We start from the raw sequence: 14,458 nt of genomic DNA, 5'->3' as shown, positions 1-14,458 counted from the left end.
GGGTGGGTTGCGTCAGGAAGGGTATCTGGTGTAAAAACTGTGCCAAACAAATCATGCGAGTAACTCGCTGTGGCGACCCCTGACAGGGAAAAGCCAAAAGTCACTTCTTCTTAACACACAAACAAAGCTTCCTAAAAATTCCTCCTCTCCATTTCAAGCACTTTACAGCTGAGCAGCATGTTTAACTGATTCACTGGCAGCCGTTTCCTGAGCAGGGAACCCCGAGACTGCCAGGTATTTTCAAGCAATTTCACTCATGTTTCAAGCCCTACAGAATATTGTCTACGATGACTATGTAAACACCAAAAACCACCAAAAGAAAAATCGGACTCTCTTCTTTCATCAGAAATTTTTTTTTGTCTCTAGCTTATACCGTTCTTTAGTAATCAGAATCATCTTTATTTGCCAAGTATGTCCAAAACACACAAGGAATTTGTCTCCGGTAGTTGGAGCCGCTCTAGTACAACAGACAGTCAATTTACAGAACACTTTGGAGACATAAAGACATTGACAAAAAACAATTGTGCAAAAAGATGCAGAGTCCTCTAGCACTTAGAGCAGTTCGAACGACTAATATTGCAATAGTCCGGTGCAATGACCATTATGACCAGAATCACTAGCCAAATATAGGCTACTTTCAACCATATCTGTTTCTGGAGGAAAAAAAACAGACTTTTTGTGAAAGCAGACAGATCAAGCAGAACAATGACTTTGGCACCAATGTTTTTTTTTTTCTTCAGTGAAATTCTCAAACATCTGAACATAAAAACAACACAGAAAGTACTTTTGACAGAATAATAATTTATTTCTTAGTATAACTCTGTACAGAATTTACATTGCACAAAAATTCATGAACAAATGGGGCTGCCAGACTTGCACTTTTTCCCTCCAAATTCTCCTCCTCTACTCTTTGGTCAATAGTCCAGGCTTTTGTTACAACCCCAATTCCAAGGAACTTGGGACATTGTGTTAAACAGAATACAATCATTTGCAAATCATGTTCAAACTGATAAACTTTGTTTTTAGCAAATAATCATTAACTTAGAATTTTATGGCTCCAACACGTTCCAAAAAAGCTGCAACAGGTGGCAAAAAAGACTGAGAAAGTTGAGGAATGCTCATCAAACACCTGTTTGGAACATCCCACAGGTGAACAGGCTCATTGGGAACAGGTGGGTGCCATGATTGCTTCCCTGAATTGCTCAGTCATTCACAAGCAAAGATGGGGCGAGATTCACCTCTTTGTGAACAAGTGTGTGAGAAAATAGTCACAGTTTAAGGACAATGTTCCTCAACGTACAATTGCAAGGAATTTAGGGATTTCATCATCTACGTATAATCCATATAATCATCAAAAGGTTCAGAGAATCTGGAGAAATCACTGCATGTAAGCGACAAGACCGAAAACCAACATTGAATGCCCGTGACCTTCGATCCCTCAGGCGGCACTGCATCAAAAACCGACATCAATGTGGAAAGGATATCACCGCATGGGCTCAAGAACACTTCAGAAAACCAATGTCAGTAAATACAGTTCGGCGCTACATCCGTAAGTGCAACTTGAAACTCTATTATGCATAACAAAAGCCATCAACAACACCCAGAAACGCCGCCGGCTTCTCTGGTCCCGAGCTCATCTTAAGATGGACTGATGCAAAGTGGAAAAGTGCTCTGTGGTCCGACGAGTCCACATTTCAAATTGTTTTTGGAAATTGTGGACGTCGTGTCCTCCGGGCCAAAGAGGAAAAGAACCATCTGGACTGTTATGGATGCAAAGTTCAAAAGCCAGCATCTGTGATGGTATAGGACTGTGTTAGGGCCAATGGCATGGGTAACTTACACATTTGTGAAGGCACCGTTAATGCTCAAAGGTACATACAGGTTTTGGAGAAACATGCTGCCATCCAAGCAATGTCTTGCTGAAATAAGCAGGGGCGTCCATGAAAAAGACAATGCCAAACCACATTCTGCACGTGTTACAACAGCGTGGCTTCGTTGTAAAAGAGTGCGGGTACGAGACTGGCCTGCTGTAGTCCAGACCTGGCTCCCATTGAAAATGTGTGGCGCATTATGAAGCGTAAAATACGACAACGGAGACCCCAGACTGTTGAACAGCTGAAGCTGTACCTCAAGCAAGAATGGGAAAGAATTCCACCTAACAAAGCTTCAACAATTAGTATCCTCAGTTCCCAAACATTTATTGAATGTTGTTCAAAGAAAAGGTGATGTAACAGAGTGGTAAACATGACCCTGTCCCAGCTTTTTTGGAACGCGTTGCAGCCATAAAATTCTAAGTTCATGATTATTTGCTAAAAACAGTAAAGTTGATCAGTTTGAACATTAAATATCTTGTCTTTGTTGTGTATTCAATTAAATATAGGTCGAACATGATGTGCCAATCGTTGTATTCTGTTTGAATTTATTTCGTTTAACACAGCTTCCCAACTTCATTGGAATTGGGGTTGTACCTTGCGCATAAAATATAGCACAGTTTTATCCACATCTGAATTTTATTCTTTGGTGGTGGTGGTGAATGGGAGCTTGTGTGGTTGTCATTGTCCTTGAAACCAGTCCCTACTTCTGCTCGAAGCACAACCTGTGCAGTTACTACATTTAGACCCCCTTGAATTTTTCACTCTGTTATATTGCAGCTATTTGCTAAAATTATTTAAATTATTTATTCCCTCATTAATGTACACACAGCACCCTATATTTACAGAAAAAAAACAGAATTGTAAATTTTTATTTCAACAATTCCGTTTTTTTTTTTCAGTCAATATGGGGTGCTGTGTGTACATTGAGTGGGAAAAATTTTTTAAAAAATGATTGAATTGAGTGAAAAATTTCAGGGGTCTGAATACTTTCCGTACCCACGGTAAATTGTTAAAATTGCTGTCGTGGGACGTGGAAAAAAAAGCTTTCAATTACCTTTTCTGTCTGCATTGCGTACTGAGTGGGAGTTGAACGTCGGCTGAAATGCATAACCTGTAAGTTTTAAAAAATACATACCATTACGAGAGTACTTTTTATTGATGACATGTTTTGCAAAGGTAAAAAAAAAAAACATTACTTTGTCGTTGCAATCCCAAAAGAAGTAAGACTCGCGGGTGTTGGATGATGAAGATGGACGAGCTGGAAATGGAAAATTCAAATCAGTACTGGCAACAGATATTACATTGTAATGTGAACTAGTGGGACAAAATTTCAGAGCGTGTTTCCTCGCTAAATGTAGCTAACGTGAGGTGCAAACGAGTTACCTTTGTTTCCATATCATCCGGAGGATCTCGGGATGAAGCTTGGCTGGTGATCCAGAGGGAGTTCACTCATCTGACGATTCCTGATCCCCTTTACTCAAATCCTGGTCGGCACACCATCAGCTGACAAGCGGCCGAGAGCATCTCGCCATATGGCCCGACATTTTGGGCGATAGCTTTGTAACAAAGCGATCAGCTCGGAGCGTCACACTTTATTCCCCCGCATGATCTAAGGCGTCTTTCCTGTCGGTCACAGGAATATTTTTCTTGCCTTGGCACAATAAATTTCTAGAAACTAAAGCTTTTTTTTTTTTTTTTTTTTTTTTTTTTAAAGGTTTCTCATTTTGTCTTCTCTCTTTTCCACCACTCATTCCACCGTCTTTTCTCACCGTCTCTTGCACCCCCGACTCCTCCTTCTTCCTCTGAGGGAGGGACATTTACCTCAAGGCATTGTTGCCCTCTACAGGGCGCCATTCCTCATTGCAGTTATCCAGAGGCTTGACGATCACAAACTGCACAAGACCCTCAGCCACTCATCCCCGTTGAAAAAGGCCATTGACGTCTTTAGAAGGCATTGTCAGGGAATAGCTCGATTCTGAATAACGTCTTTGGACAGCATTGGCAGGGAACGAGTTGAGTGTTAAAATTTTTTACGAATAATTTTGCTAGAATATACCGTTTTATTTTTAATTGTAGACATGGCCCTGAAAATTATGCAGCAAGAATTGTGGCACAAGAAGCCACCCTTAAAACTAGGATTGTGTGTGTGTGTGTGTGTGTGTGTGTGTGTGTGTGTATATATATATATATATAAAAGCACATTTCATACACAAGACAAAAAACTCAACGTGCTTTCAAAACAAAGAGCAAAAAGAATTAAAAACAAAGTACATAAAATTAAAAGACAAACCGTACAGTGAGAGAGAAATCATTTAAGAAATGGAAACATTCTAAAATGATCAATCATAAGCATGAGAACAAGGACGTTTTCAACCTGGACTTTAAAACATTGACACTTAGGGTTGATTTCACTTCTGTTGGCAACTCATTCCATTTGTGTGCAGCATAACAGCTAAATGGTGTTTACTTTGGACCGCATGCTCCACTATCTGACCTTAGTCTGTAGACTAAAGAATCCTACTGGATTTATATTATATTAGCATTTAGTTAATGTATTCAGGACCTAAACCATTTAGTGATTTATTGAGCTGTGGCAGAACTTTAAACTAAATTCTATAGTTTACTGGGAACCAGCATAGAGACTGAAAAGATAGGAAAGAAGAAGTTGAAAATTATCCTTGTCCAGCCCCATAGCCCTCCCTCCTCTTTTAGCACCTTTGCATAAAATGGTAGTGCCATTTGTTTCTTTACAGGTGTGGTAGAAGTGATTCTAACAAGTGTAATTTTACAAATGTAAACGTAAATGTTGTTAACCCATTCAAACATGGTGACAATACATTACCTGTGGCCCGTTTTCTTTTCGGTGTCCTTCTGCTGGGCTTCTCCATCTTGGGTTTCTTTCCTCTTTTGTCCTTTTTTTCTTCATAGTCACTTCCTCCGTCTTCATCTTCTTCCTCGCCAAATTTGTTGTCTTCATCATCACTACCAAAGTCATCTGCAAAAACATGGAAGTCAAAATGCAGCTCTTCTTGTGACAGTTTCTTACTGCTTTGCAAATATCTAAGCAAAAATGAGCTGGACTTACCAGCAGAATCATTTTTGGATTTTGAGAGTTTGTCCTCCGAGTCTTCACTGAAACCAAGAATCAGGAAAAAAAAAAAAAAAAAAAAAAAAAAAAATCAAGATATATATGTGAATTAAAATCAATAACTTTGTAATTATGGATTTTGATCGTTCAAACAATCACATCAATTAGGCTATGTTCACACTGCAGGGACTGATGCCCAATTCATTACAAAAAAATGTGGCTTCTGCTGTGGATGGAACGCATCCGTAACGTCACATGCATGCGCACAAACACAAGGCGCCGCATTGACTGAAGTAAGTATGGCCCCTCTCGTAGGCCTCGTCACGACACAGTTATGGCGATTTCAAGCAACCGGAGCCAACATTTTCTTATATCAGCTCTAAAGCATCGTTTTATATTCACACATGAAAGAGGCCTGGGTTGAATATGGAAAGAAAACAAATAAAAGTAAAAAAAAAAAAAAAAAAAGGAAAATCAGAATTGTACTTTGCACAGTGACATGAAAAAAAAATCTGATTCATCACACTGGACAAAAAAAAAAAAAAAAAAAAAAAAACAATTGACCTGCAGTGTGAACATAGCCTTAGTCTGATGTGTTGCTGCAATGGAGGTAAAATGTATCACTGATCTTTAACTTGGCAATTGCCAAAGTATTAATTCAGGTCCAACTGTTTAATAGAAAAAAAGAAACAGAAATTCCCCCTCCATGAGCTGTCACCTTATCGTGGTGGAGGGGTTTGTGTGTCCCAATGATCCTAGGAGCTAAGTTGTCTGGGGCTTCACCCCTGGTAGGGTCACCCATTGCAAACACGTCCGAGCTGAGAGAACAGACAAAGCACGGCTCCAAAAACCCCTATGATAAATACAATAAATGGATAAAGGTTTCTTTCCATGGGGTCCAGCCCGAAAGGGTAACGTGGGTCCCCCTTGCCATGGGCTCACCACCTGTGGGAGGGGCCATAGGGGTCGGGTGCAGTGTGAGCTGGGCGGTGGCCGAAGGAGTGACCTTGGCGATCCGATCCCCAGCTACAGAAGCTGGCTCTAGGGATGTGGAATGTCACCTCTCTGGCAGGGAAGGAGCCCGAGTTGGTGTGAGGTTGAGAAGTTCAGACGAGATATAGTCTGGCTCGCCTCCGCACACTGCTTGTCCTCTGGTAACAGTCGTCCTATTGAGAGGGGTTGGACTCTCTCCAACTCTGGAGTTGCCCACAGTGAAAGGTGCCGAGCAGATGTAAGTATGATTATTGCCGCCCAGCTCTGCACCTATACATCTGGGTTTACCCCAGTGGACGAGAGGGAAGCCTCCCTCTGCCTTTGGGTAGGAGGACGGGTCCTAACTCTTGTTTGTGCCTATGCACCAAACAGCAGTTCAGAGTACCCACACTTTTTGGAGTCCTTGGAGGGGCTGCTGGGTAGCGCTCCCGCTGACGACTCCATCGTTCTGCTGGGTGACTTCAACGCTCACGTGGGCAATGACAGTGAGACTTGGAGGGGCGTGATTGGGAGAAACACCCACTCACCGTTCAAGGATCGACTTTGTGGTCGTGTCATCGGACTTGCGGCCGCATGTCTTGGACACTCGGGTGAAGAAAGAGGCGGAGCCGTCAACCGATCACCACATGGTGGTGAGTAGGCTCAGACAGTAGGGAAGATGCCGGTCCGACCTGGCAGGCCCAAACGTATTGTGAGGGTCTGCTGCGAAGGTCTGGCAGAATCCCCGTCAGAAGGAGTTTCAACTCCAACCTCGGGCAGAATTTCACCCACGTCCCAGGGAAGGTGGGGGACATTGAGTCCGAATGGACCATTTTCAGCGCCTCCACTGCAGACGCAGTCGACCGGAGCTGTTGCCGTAAGGTCGTCGGTTCCTGTCGTGGCGGCAATCCCCGAACCCGTTAGTGGACACCGGCGGTGAGGGATTCCGTCATGCTGAAGAAGGAGTCCTATCAGGCCTTTTTGGCCTGTGCTCCTGAAGCAGCTGATGTATTCCAACTACAGGGGGATCACACTCCTCAGCCTCCCTGGTAAGGTCCATTCAGGGGTGCTGGAGAGGAGGGTCCGTCGGGAAGTCAAAGCTCAGATTCAGGAGGAGCAGTGTGGTTTTCGTCCTGGCCGTGGAACAGTGGACCAGCTCTACACCCTCGGCAGGGTCCTCGAGGGTGCATGGGAGTTTGCCCAGTCTACATGTGTTTTGTGGACTTGGAGAAGGCGTTCCACCATGTCCCTCAGGGACTCCTGGTGAGGGGTGTTTTGGGAGTATTAGTTACCAAACCCCGTGATACGGGCTGTTCTGTCCTTGTACGACCAGTGTCAGAGTTTGGTCCGCTTTGCTGACCTTAAGTCGGACTCGTTTCCGGTGAGGATTGGACTCCGCCAAGGCTGCCCTTTGTCACCGATTTTGTTCATAACTTTTATGAACAGAATTTCATGGCGCAGCTGAGGCATAGAGGGAGTACGGTTTGGTGGACTCAGTATTGCATCCCTGCTTTTTGCAGATGATGTGCTTCTGTTTGCTTCATAAAGCAGTGATCTCCTACTCTCACTGGAGCGGTTCGCAGCAGTGTGTGAAGCGGGTGGGATGAAAATCAGCACCTCCAAATCTAAGACGGGTGTCCGGGCTCTCCCTTAGAGATAGGGTGAGAAGCTCGGTTCAATCCCCAGCCCCGCCTGTGTGGAGTTTGCATGTTCTCCCTGTGCCTGCGTGGGTTTTCTTCAGGCAATCCGGTTTCCTCCCACATCCCAAAAACATGCATGGTAGGTTGATTGAAGTCTCTGAATTGCCCCTAAGTGTGAATGTGAGTGAGGATGGTTGTTTGTTTATGTGTGCCCTGTGATTGGCTGGCAACCAGTTAGGGGTTTACCCCGCCTCCTGCCCGATTATAGCTGGGATACGCTCCAGCACTCTCGCGGCCCATGTGAGCATAAGCGGCTCAGAAAATGGATGGATGGATGTTAAAAATCAAACAAATTTTATCTAGTAAAGGGGCATCACATCACTTTTTATGCAGATAAAATTTAGGGAAAGTGACGAGAAACCTTATCAGTCTCGTAATCTGAAGGTTGCTACACTTTATGAAATTTTGAGTTCTCGATGACAGAGGTTTACTTAAACTCGTAACACACACAAAATACAACCAAGAGTGGAATTTTATAGTATATTTAATGACATCTACAAGTGATCTAGAGGGAAACACACAAATGAGTCTGACTAAATAAGGAAAATAACACTAATAATGATAGAAATTAGGAAAATAGGCGTACGAAAAGGGAAATAGAACAGCGTGTTGGACTAAAGTTGGAAACATGAGTGTTTGCTGTGTCCAGTGGGGATGGGAGCGAGAGAGCGAGGACAAAGTTGAGATTTTGTCTGAAGCTAGTAATTCCCCCGAAATTATCAGGCACTGATATTGCACAGTCTGGTAAAAGTTTGCCGCATTTACTCACGACCGTAGGCTCAAGCTGGTGGGTGGTCTCTCTCGGGGCGGGTCTCGGGAAGCACGGAGGCAGATTTGGTTGAAGAAGGAAAAAATAAAAAATAAAATAAAGCAAAACAACAGGCGAAAGACGAAAAAAGGTTTTTTGTCACACCTCCTTGAGAGAGTATGACCGTCTCTCTTCCTGCCTTTTTTGTGGCTCGCTTGCAAATTCAGAGCGATCACAGTAGGCTGGAAGCGTACCTGGTACCTTAGTAGCAGCTGCTCTGATCGCCTAGCAGTGGCCCACGGATAGGCTGGGAAGCCGAGTCTGTTGTCATCCCGGCCTTCGTGGTTACAGAGCCGTGTGCCCGAACAAAGAAAGGGCGGGGGAGAGGGGTGGCCGAAACCAGCCCGTGGCTGGTGAGCTGCCAGCCAGAACACTTAAGAAGTCAGAGGAGAGGAAAAACACGAGAGCCAGAAGGCGGGAGTTAAGAGTTAAATATCGCAGAGGCAGGGCGTGGGCAAGAGGGATTGACGACCTGGAGAAGACCACACCCATCAGCTTGAATATAGACTACAAATTTGATAAAATGGGTTTAAAATCATATATTAATATAAAATAACCAACTTGGTACTCTCTTTACTCAGAGGTCAAGCATATCAGACTGACTGTTTATACTTCTATTTTGGAAAACAACTGCTTAAGGTTCAAATCACATTTCATGCTTCAGTCAAATCAAGACAAACAATTCTCAAAACCTCACACTTGCACTTGTAAAGTTGATACACTGACAGACATAAAGGCATACATTTGGAAAATGACAAGAGTTTGTGAAATATCAAAACAGACATTTATCCTTGGTTAAACATCAAATGAGAGCCCAACCCCAGCAGACCCTCACAATACGTTTTCACTTGACAGCTCCGCCCCTCTCTTCACCCGAGTGATAATAGACATGCGGCCGCAAGTCCGATGACACGACCACAAAGTCGATCATCGAACTGCGACCTAGGGGTATCCTAGTGCCAAATGCATGTGTGGACACCCTTATGCTTGAACATGGTGTTTTTTATGGACAATACGTGGTGAGCACAGAAGTCCAATAACATAACAACACTTTGGTTCTGATCGAGGGGGCCATTCCTTCCAACTCCCAACAGGTCTCCCTGTCATTGCCCACATGAGCATTGAAGTCCCCCAGCAGAACGATGTAGTCCCCAGCGGGAGCGCAGCCGGGAAACGGATCGCCAAGGTCCCTGCCTCCGGCAACCACACAGTTCACACTGCACTCGACCCCTATGGCCCCTCCTACATGTTGTGAGCCCATGGGAAGGGGGACCCACGTTACCCTTTCGGGCTGTGCCAGGCCGGGCCCCATGTGTGTAGGCCAAGACCCAGGCGCTCGCCGTCGAGCCCCACCTTTATTCCTGGCTCCGCGTCATGTCATTGGATTTGCGGCCGAATGGGAAACCTATATAAATTTATTTTATTCATCATAGGGGTTTTTGGAGCCGTGATTTGTCTGGTCCCTCACCTAGGACCTGTTTGCCATGGGTGACCCGCCCAGGGGCATGAAGCCCCACACAATTTAGCTCCGAGGATCATTGTGATACACAAACCCCTCCACCAAAATAAGGTGACAGCTCAAGGTGGGATTTTGTAACATTACTGGTGATCAAATATCTAGACTGTCTCACTGTTGTTCTGCTGTTGTTCGCACCCCTATTCCCCTTGTCCGTTCTGTCCCTCGGTCTGTCCCATAAAATCATTTTCTGTCCGGCTGCATTGTCAATAAACCTCATAATAATAATAATTTAAAAAAAGCAGCGGGAGTATTTCAAAACTCCCCTGTTGCACAGCAAAACTGCTACAGCACAAAAGGCATACAGAGCCACCATTCTGCATGCCCTCCAAATAACTAACTACGGCCTGCTTTGAGCCAGCACCGCCGCCGCTCGGCATGACATGATTTAAGCTTCGCAGGAGGCTCGCCAATGTTTTCAACAAACAAGAACAGTCCAGTTGGCTTGATTTAACCTTTGCGGATTCCACTTGTTAAGTTGAGGGGTGTGCTCAGTGGCACATTACTCCATCATATAGTCTTCACTGCACATGCTCATCAAATGGGTTATGTGGTTTGCTTCTAAGACTGGCCCACTCAATCGTAACAGAAAAAAAACTACACAGTCCCGTGATCCCCTTCAAAGTCATGGACAGGAAATCTTAATCGAGCAACGCTTTAAGTCTATATCAAAAGCTAACAAACATGCGCATCCATATAAAGTCTGCTAGGCGTAATTTAATACATTATTTCCTAGTCTCGATACAATCAATTGATTACCTTTCAAAACGATTCAAATCAATATATTTTTGTCTGGAGTATATCGCTCACACACATTACAGTATATTGTCATGTCAGTCATGTTGGATGGGGATGCCCCATATCTGTGTGTGTGTTTGCGCGCATGTGTGTGTGTAACAATGCATTCATTATATCGATTGATATTCCTACGATACAACTGGATCAATCTGTCCTTGGCTAGTTAGCCTTCCGGGTTAAACTATATCGATTTAAACGCACACAAAATAAAGGGAACACGAAAATAACATCACATTATATTGTGGAATGCGTTGAGAACAAAATAAAAATGATCAATGTAAACCAACATGATTATTCCATGGAGATCTGGATTTGGGATCATATGCAAAATAAAATCACATCACAGGATGATCTAACTTCAGTGGAAATTGGAAAGTCAAAATGAGGCTCAGTAGTATGTGTGGCCTCCACGTGCCTGTATGACCTCCCGACAACGGGTGGGCATGCTCCTGATGATGCGGCGGATGTTCTCGTGAGGGATCTCCTCCCAGATATGAATTAAAGCAGTCAGCCAGCTCCTGGACAGTCTGTGGTGCAACATGGCATCGGTGGATGGATGGACGGACGGACGGAGACATTATGTCGCAGATGTGCTCGACTGGATTCAGGTCTGGGGAACGGGCAGGCCAATCCATCCCACCAATGACCCACCACGAGGCCTAGCATTGTTATGCATCAGAAGGCCTACTGCACCAGCATATGGTCTCCAATGGGTCTGAGGATCTCATCCCGGTACCTAATGGTCGTCAGGGTACCTCTGGCTAGCACACGAAGGGCTGTGGGGCCCTCCAAAGAAATGTCTCCTCAAAACCATTACTGACCCACTGCCAAACCGGTCATCCTGGACAATGTTGCAGCAGATCGTTCTCCATGGCGTCTCCAGACACTGTCACGCCTGTCACACGTGCCCAGTGTGAACCTGAATTCATCTATGAAGCGTACAGGGCGCCAATGGCGAATCTGCAAATCTTAGTGTTCTCTGGGTAATGCCAATCGAACTGCACGCTGTTGGGCTGTCAGCTGCTGGAGGTCATTTTGCAGGGTTCTGCCATTGGTCCTCCGGTTACTTCTGGCATAAAGGATGAAGTTGTAGTCCTGCTGCAGGGTTGTTGTCCTCCTACGGCCTCCTTCACATCTCCCGTCTCCTGATATCTCCTCCGTGCTCTAGACACTGTGCTGACAGACAGCAAAACTTTTTGCCACGGCTCGCATTGACGTGCCATCCTGGAAGAGGTGCACTACCCGAGCAACTTCTGTGAATTGTAGACACCGTCTCATAGTACCTCTAGGTGTCAGAGAACTGAAAAAAATGCAAAAGGGACCAAAATATCAGTCGGAAAGGATGAGAACAGAGAAATGGTCTCTGTCGCCAGCTGCAGAGCCACTCCTTTATAGGGATTGTATTGATAATTTCCTCTCATTTCCATCTGTTGAATTTATACAACAGCAGGGGAAACTGTTTCAATTAGTATTGCTTCCTAACTGGACAGGTTGATTTCACAAAAGTGTGAGTGACTTGGCGTTACCTTGTGTCGTTTATTTCTTTTTTTACAGCCCTCGTGAATTAGGGGTCCACGATATTTTCTTTGAGCATCGTCATTGCGATGTACGTGTAATGGTCTGCTGGGATGTTGGTGTTCTTTAATATACAGTGAACCACCTATTAAAAGTGACCAGCAGAATCTACAGGTACACCAGCTGCATTTCCTATTTCGTTCTTCAGAATGATACTAGGCAAGCACGCGGCAGCTGCGTGAGTGCGCGAGGTGCGTAGAGGGACACTGTGTAAAACGGAAAGAATGTGTTCTTTTGTAATCCAGTACATAATTGTCAAAATAGATTACTAGGGAAATTACTATATGTATCAGAATGCTTTAGTTAAAACAGTGACCATATAAGAATTGATTTTGTTTTGTAATATAGGAGTAGATACCTTTCCTTGAGCAGTCAACCTTATCGTGGTGGAGGGGTTTGTGTGTCCCAATGATCCTTGGAGCTATGTTGTCTGGGGCTTCACACGCCCCTGGTAGGGTCACCCATGACAAACAGGTCCTAGGTGAGGGACCAGACAAAGCACGGCTCCCAAAACCCCTATGAAGAATACATTAAATGGAGCTAGGTTTCCCTTACCCGGACGTGGGTCACCAGGGCCCCCCTCAGGAGCCAGGCCTGGAGGTGGGGCTCGAAGACAAGCGACTAGTGTCCAGGCGTGCACCCATGGGGTCCGACCGGGCACAGCCCGAAGGGGTAACATGGGTCCCCATTCCCATGGGCTCACCACCTGTGAAAGGGGCCATAGGGGTCGGGTGCAGTGTGAACTGGGTGGTGACCGAAGGCGGGGACCTTGGCGATCCGATCCCCGGCTTCAGAAACTGGCTCTAGTGACGTAGAATATCACCTCTCTGGCAGGGTAGGAGCCCGAGCTGGTGTCTGAGGTTGAGAAGTTCAGACTAGATATAGTCAGGCTCGCCTCCACACACGGCTTGGGATCTGGTACCAGTCGTCTTGAGAGCCGTTGGACTCTTTTCCACTCTGGAGTTGCCCGTGGAAAGAGGTGCCGAGCAAGTGTGTTGCCCCCGGCTCGGCACCTGTACATTGGGGTTCACCCCGGTGTACGAGCGGGTACCCTCCCTCCGCCTTCGGGTGTGGGGACGGGTCCTGACAGTTATTTCTGCCTATGTAACAAATAGCAGTTCAGAGTACCCACCCTTTTCGGAGTACTAAGAGGGGGTGCTGGAGAGCGCTCCCGCTAGGGACTCCATTGTTGTGCTGGGGGACTTCAATGCTCACGTGGGCAATGACAGTGGGACCTGGAAGGGGGTGATTGGGAGAAACAGCCTCCGCGAGGTGTTCTGTTATTAGACTTTTGTGTTTACCATGGATTGTCCATAACAAACACCATGTTCAAGCATAAGGGTGTCTACACGTGCACTTGGCACCAGGACACCCGAGGTCGCCATTCGATGATCGACTTTGTGGTCGTGTCATCGGACTTGCGGCCGCATGTCTTGGACACTCGGGTGAAGAGAGGGTCGGAGCTGTCAACTGATCACCACCTGGTGGTGAGTTGGCTCCGATGGTGGGGGAAGATGCCGGTCTGACCTGGCAGGCCCAAACTTATGAGGGTCTGCTGGGAACATCTGGCAGAATCCCATCAGAAGTGGTTTCAACTCACACCTCTGGCAGAACTTCACCCGCGTCAACGGTGATGTCAAGCTGAAGGAATCCTATCTGGCTTTTTGGCCTGTGGGACACCTGAGGCAGCTGATGGGTACCGGCTGACCAAGCTAAATTCAGCTTTGGTGGTCGCTGAGAAAAAACTCGGGCGTGGGAGGAGATCGGTGAGGCCATGGAGAACGACTTCGAGGAAATTCTGGTCCACCATCCGGCATCTCAGGAGGGGGAAGCAGTGCACCATCAACAGTGTGTATAGTGGGGATGGGGCGCTGCTGACCTCAACTCGGGACGTTGTGAGGCGGTGGTGAGAATACTTCGAAGACCTCCTCAATTCCACCAACACACCTTCCCATGAGGGAGCAGAGTCCGGGGTCTCTGAGGCGGGTTCGCCTATCTCTGGGGTTGAGGTCACCAAGGTGGTTAAAAAGCTCCTCGGTGGCAAGGCCCCATGGGTGTATGACATTCAGCCCGGAGTTCCTCAAGGCTCTGGATGTTGTAGGGCTGTCCTGGTTGACACACCTCTGG

General features: G+C 45.9%; 1 protein-coding gene across 2 annotated transcripts in view; it reads right to left on the bottom strand.

Annotated features, from left to right (window-relative positions):
- nucks1a (nuclear casein kinase and cyclin-dependent kinase substrate 1a) overlaps positions 1–14,458 on the bottom strand; it is a 74,397-nt gene that overhangs the window by 23,213 nt on the left and 36,726 nt on the right. Inside the window, exons 4-5 of one of the 2 annotated variants that reach the window (XM_061688483.1) lie at positions 4,960–5,006; positions 4,717–4,869 (exon numbers count right to left, since the gene is read on the bottom strand). In XM_061688483.1, the coding sequence (XP_061544467.1) occupies positions 4,717–4,869; positions 4,960–5,006 (200 nt within the window). The remainder of the gene's footprint in view (positions 1–4,716; positions 4,870–4,959; positions 5,007–14,458) is intronic. The other variant, XM_061688484.1, reaches the window with a different exon arrangement.

This window comes from Phycodurus eques, chromosome 10, assembly GCF_024500275.1.
Source record: "Phycodurus eques isolate BA_2022a chromosome 10, UOR_Pequ_1.1, whole genome shotgun sequence".
NCBI classification, from domain to species: domain Eukaryota; kingdom Metazoa; phylum Chordata; class Actinopteri; order Syngnathiformes; family Syngnathidae; genus Phycodurus; species Phycodurus eques.
The sequence above is the reverse complement of the archived record's forward strand: the minus strand, read 5'-3'. Positions and strand labels throughout refer to the sequence as shown.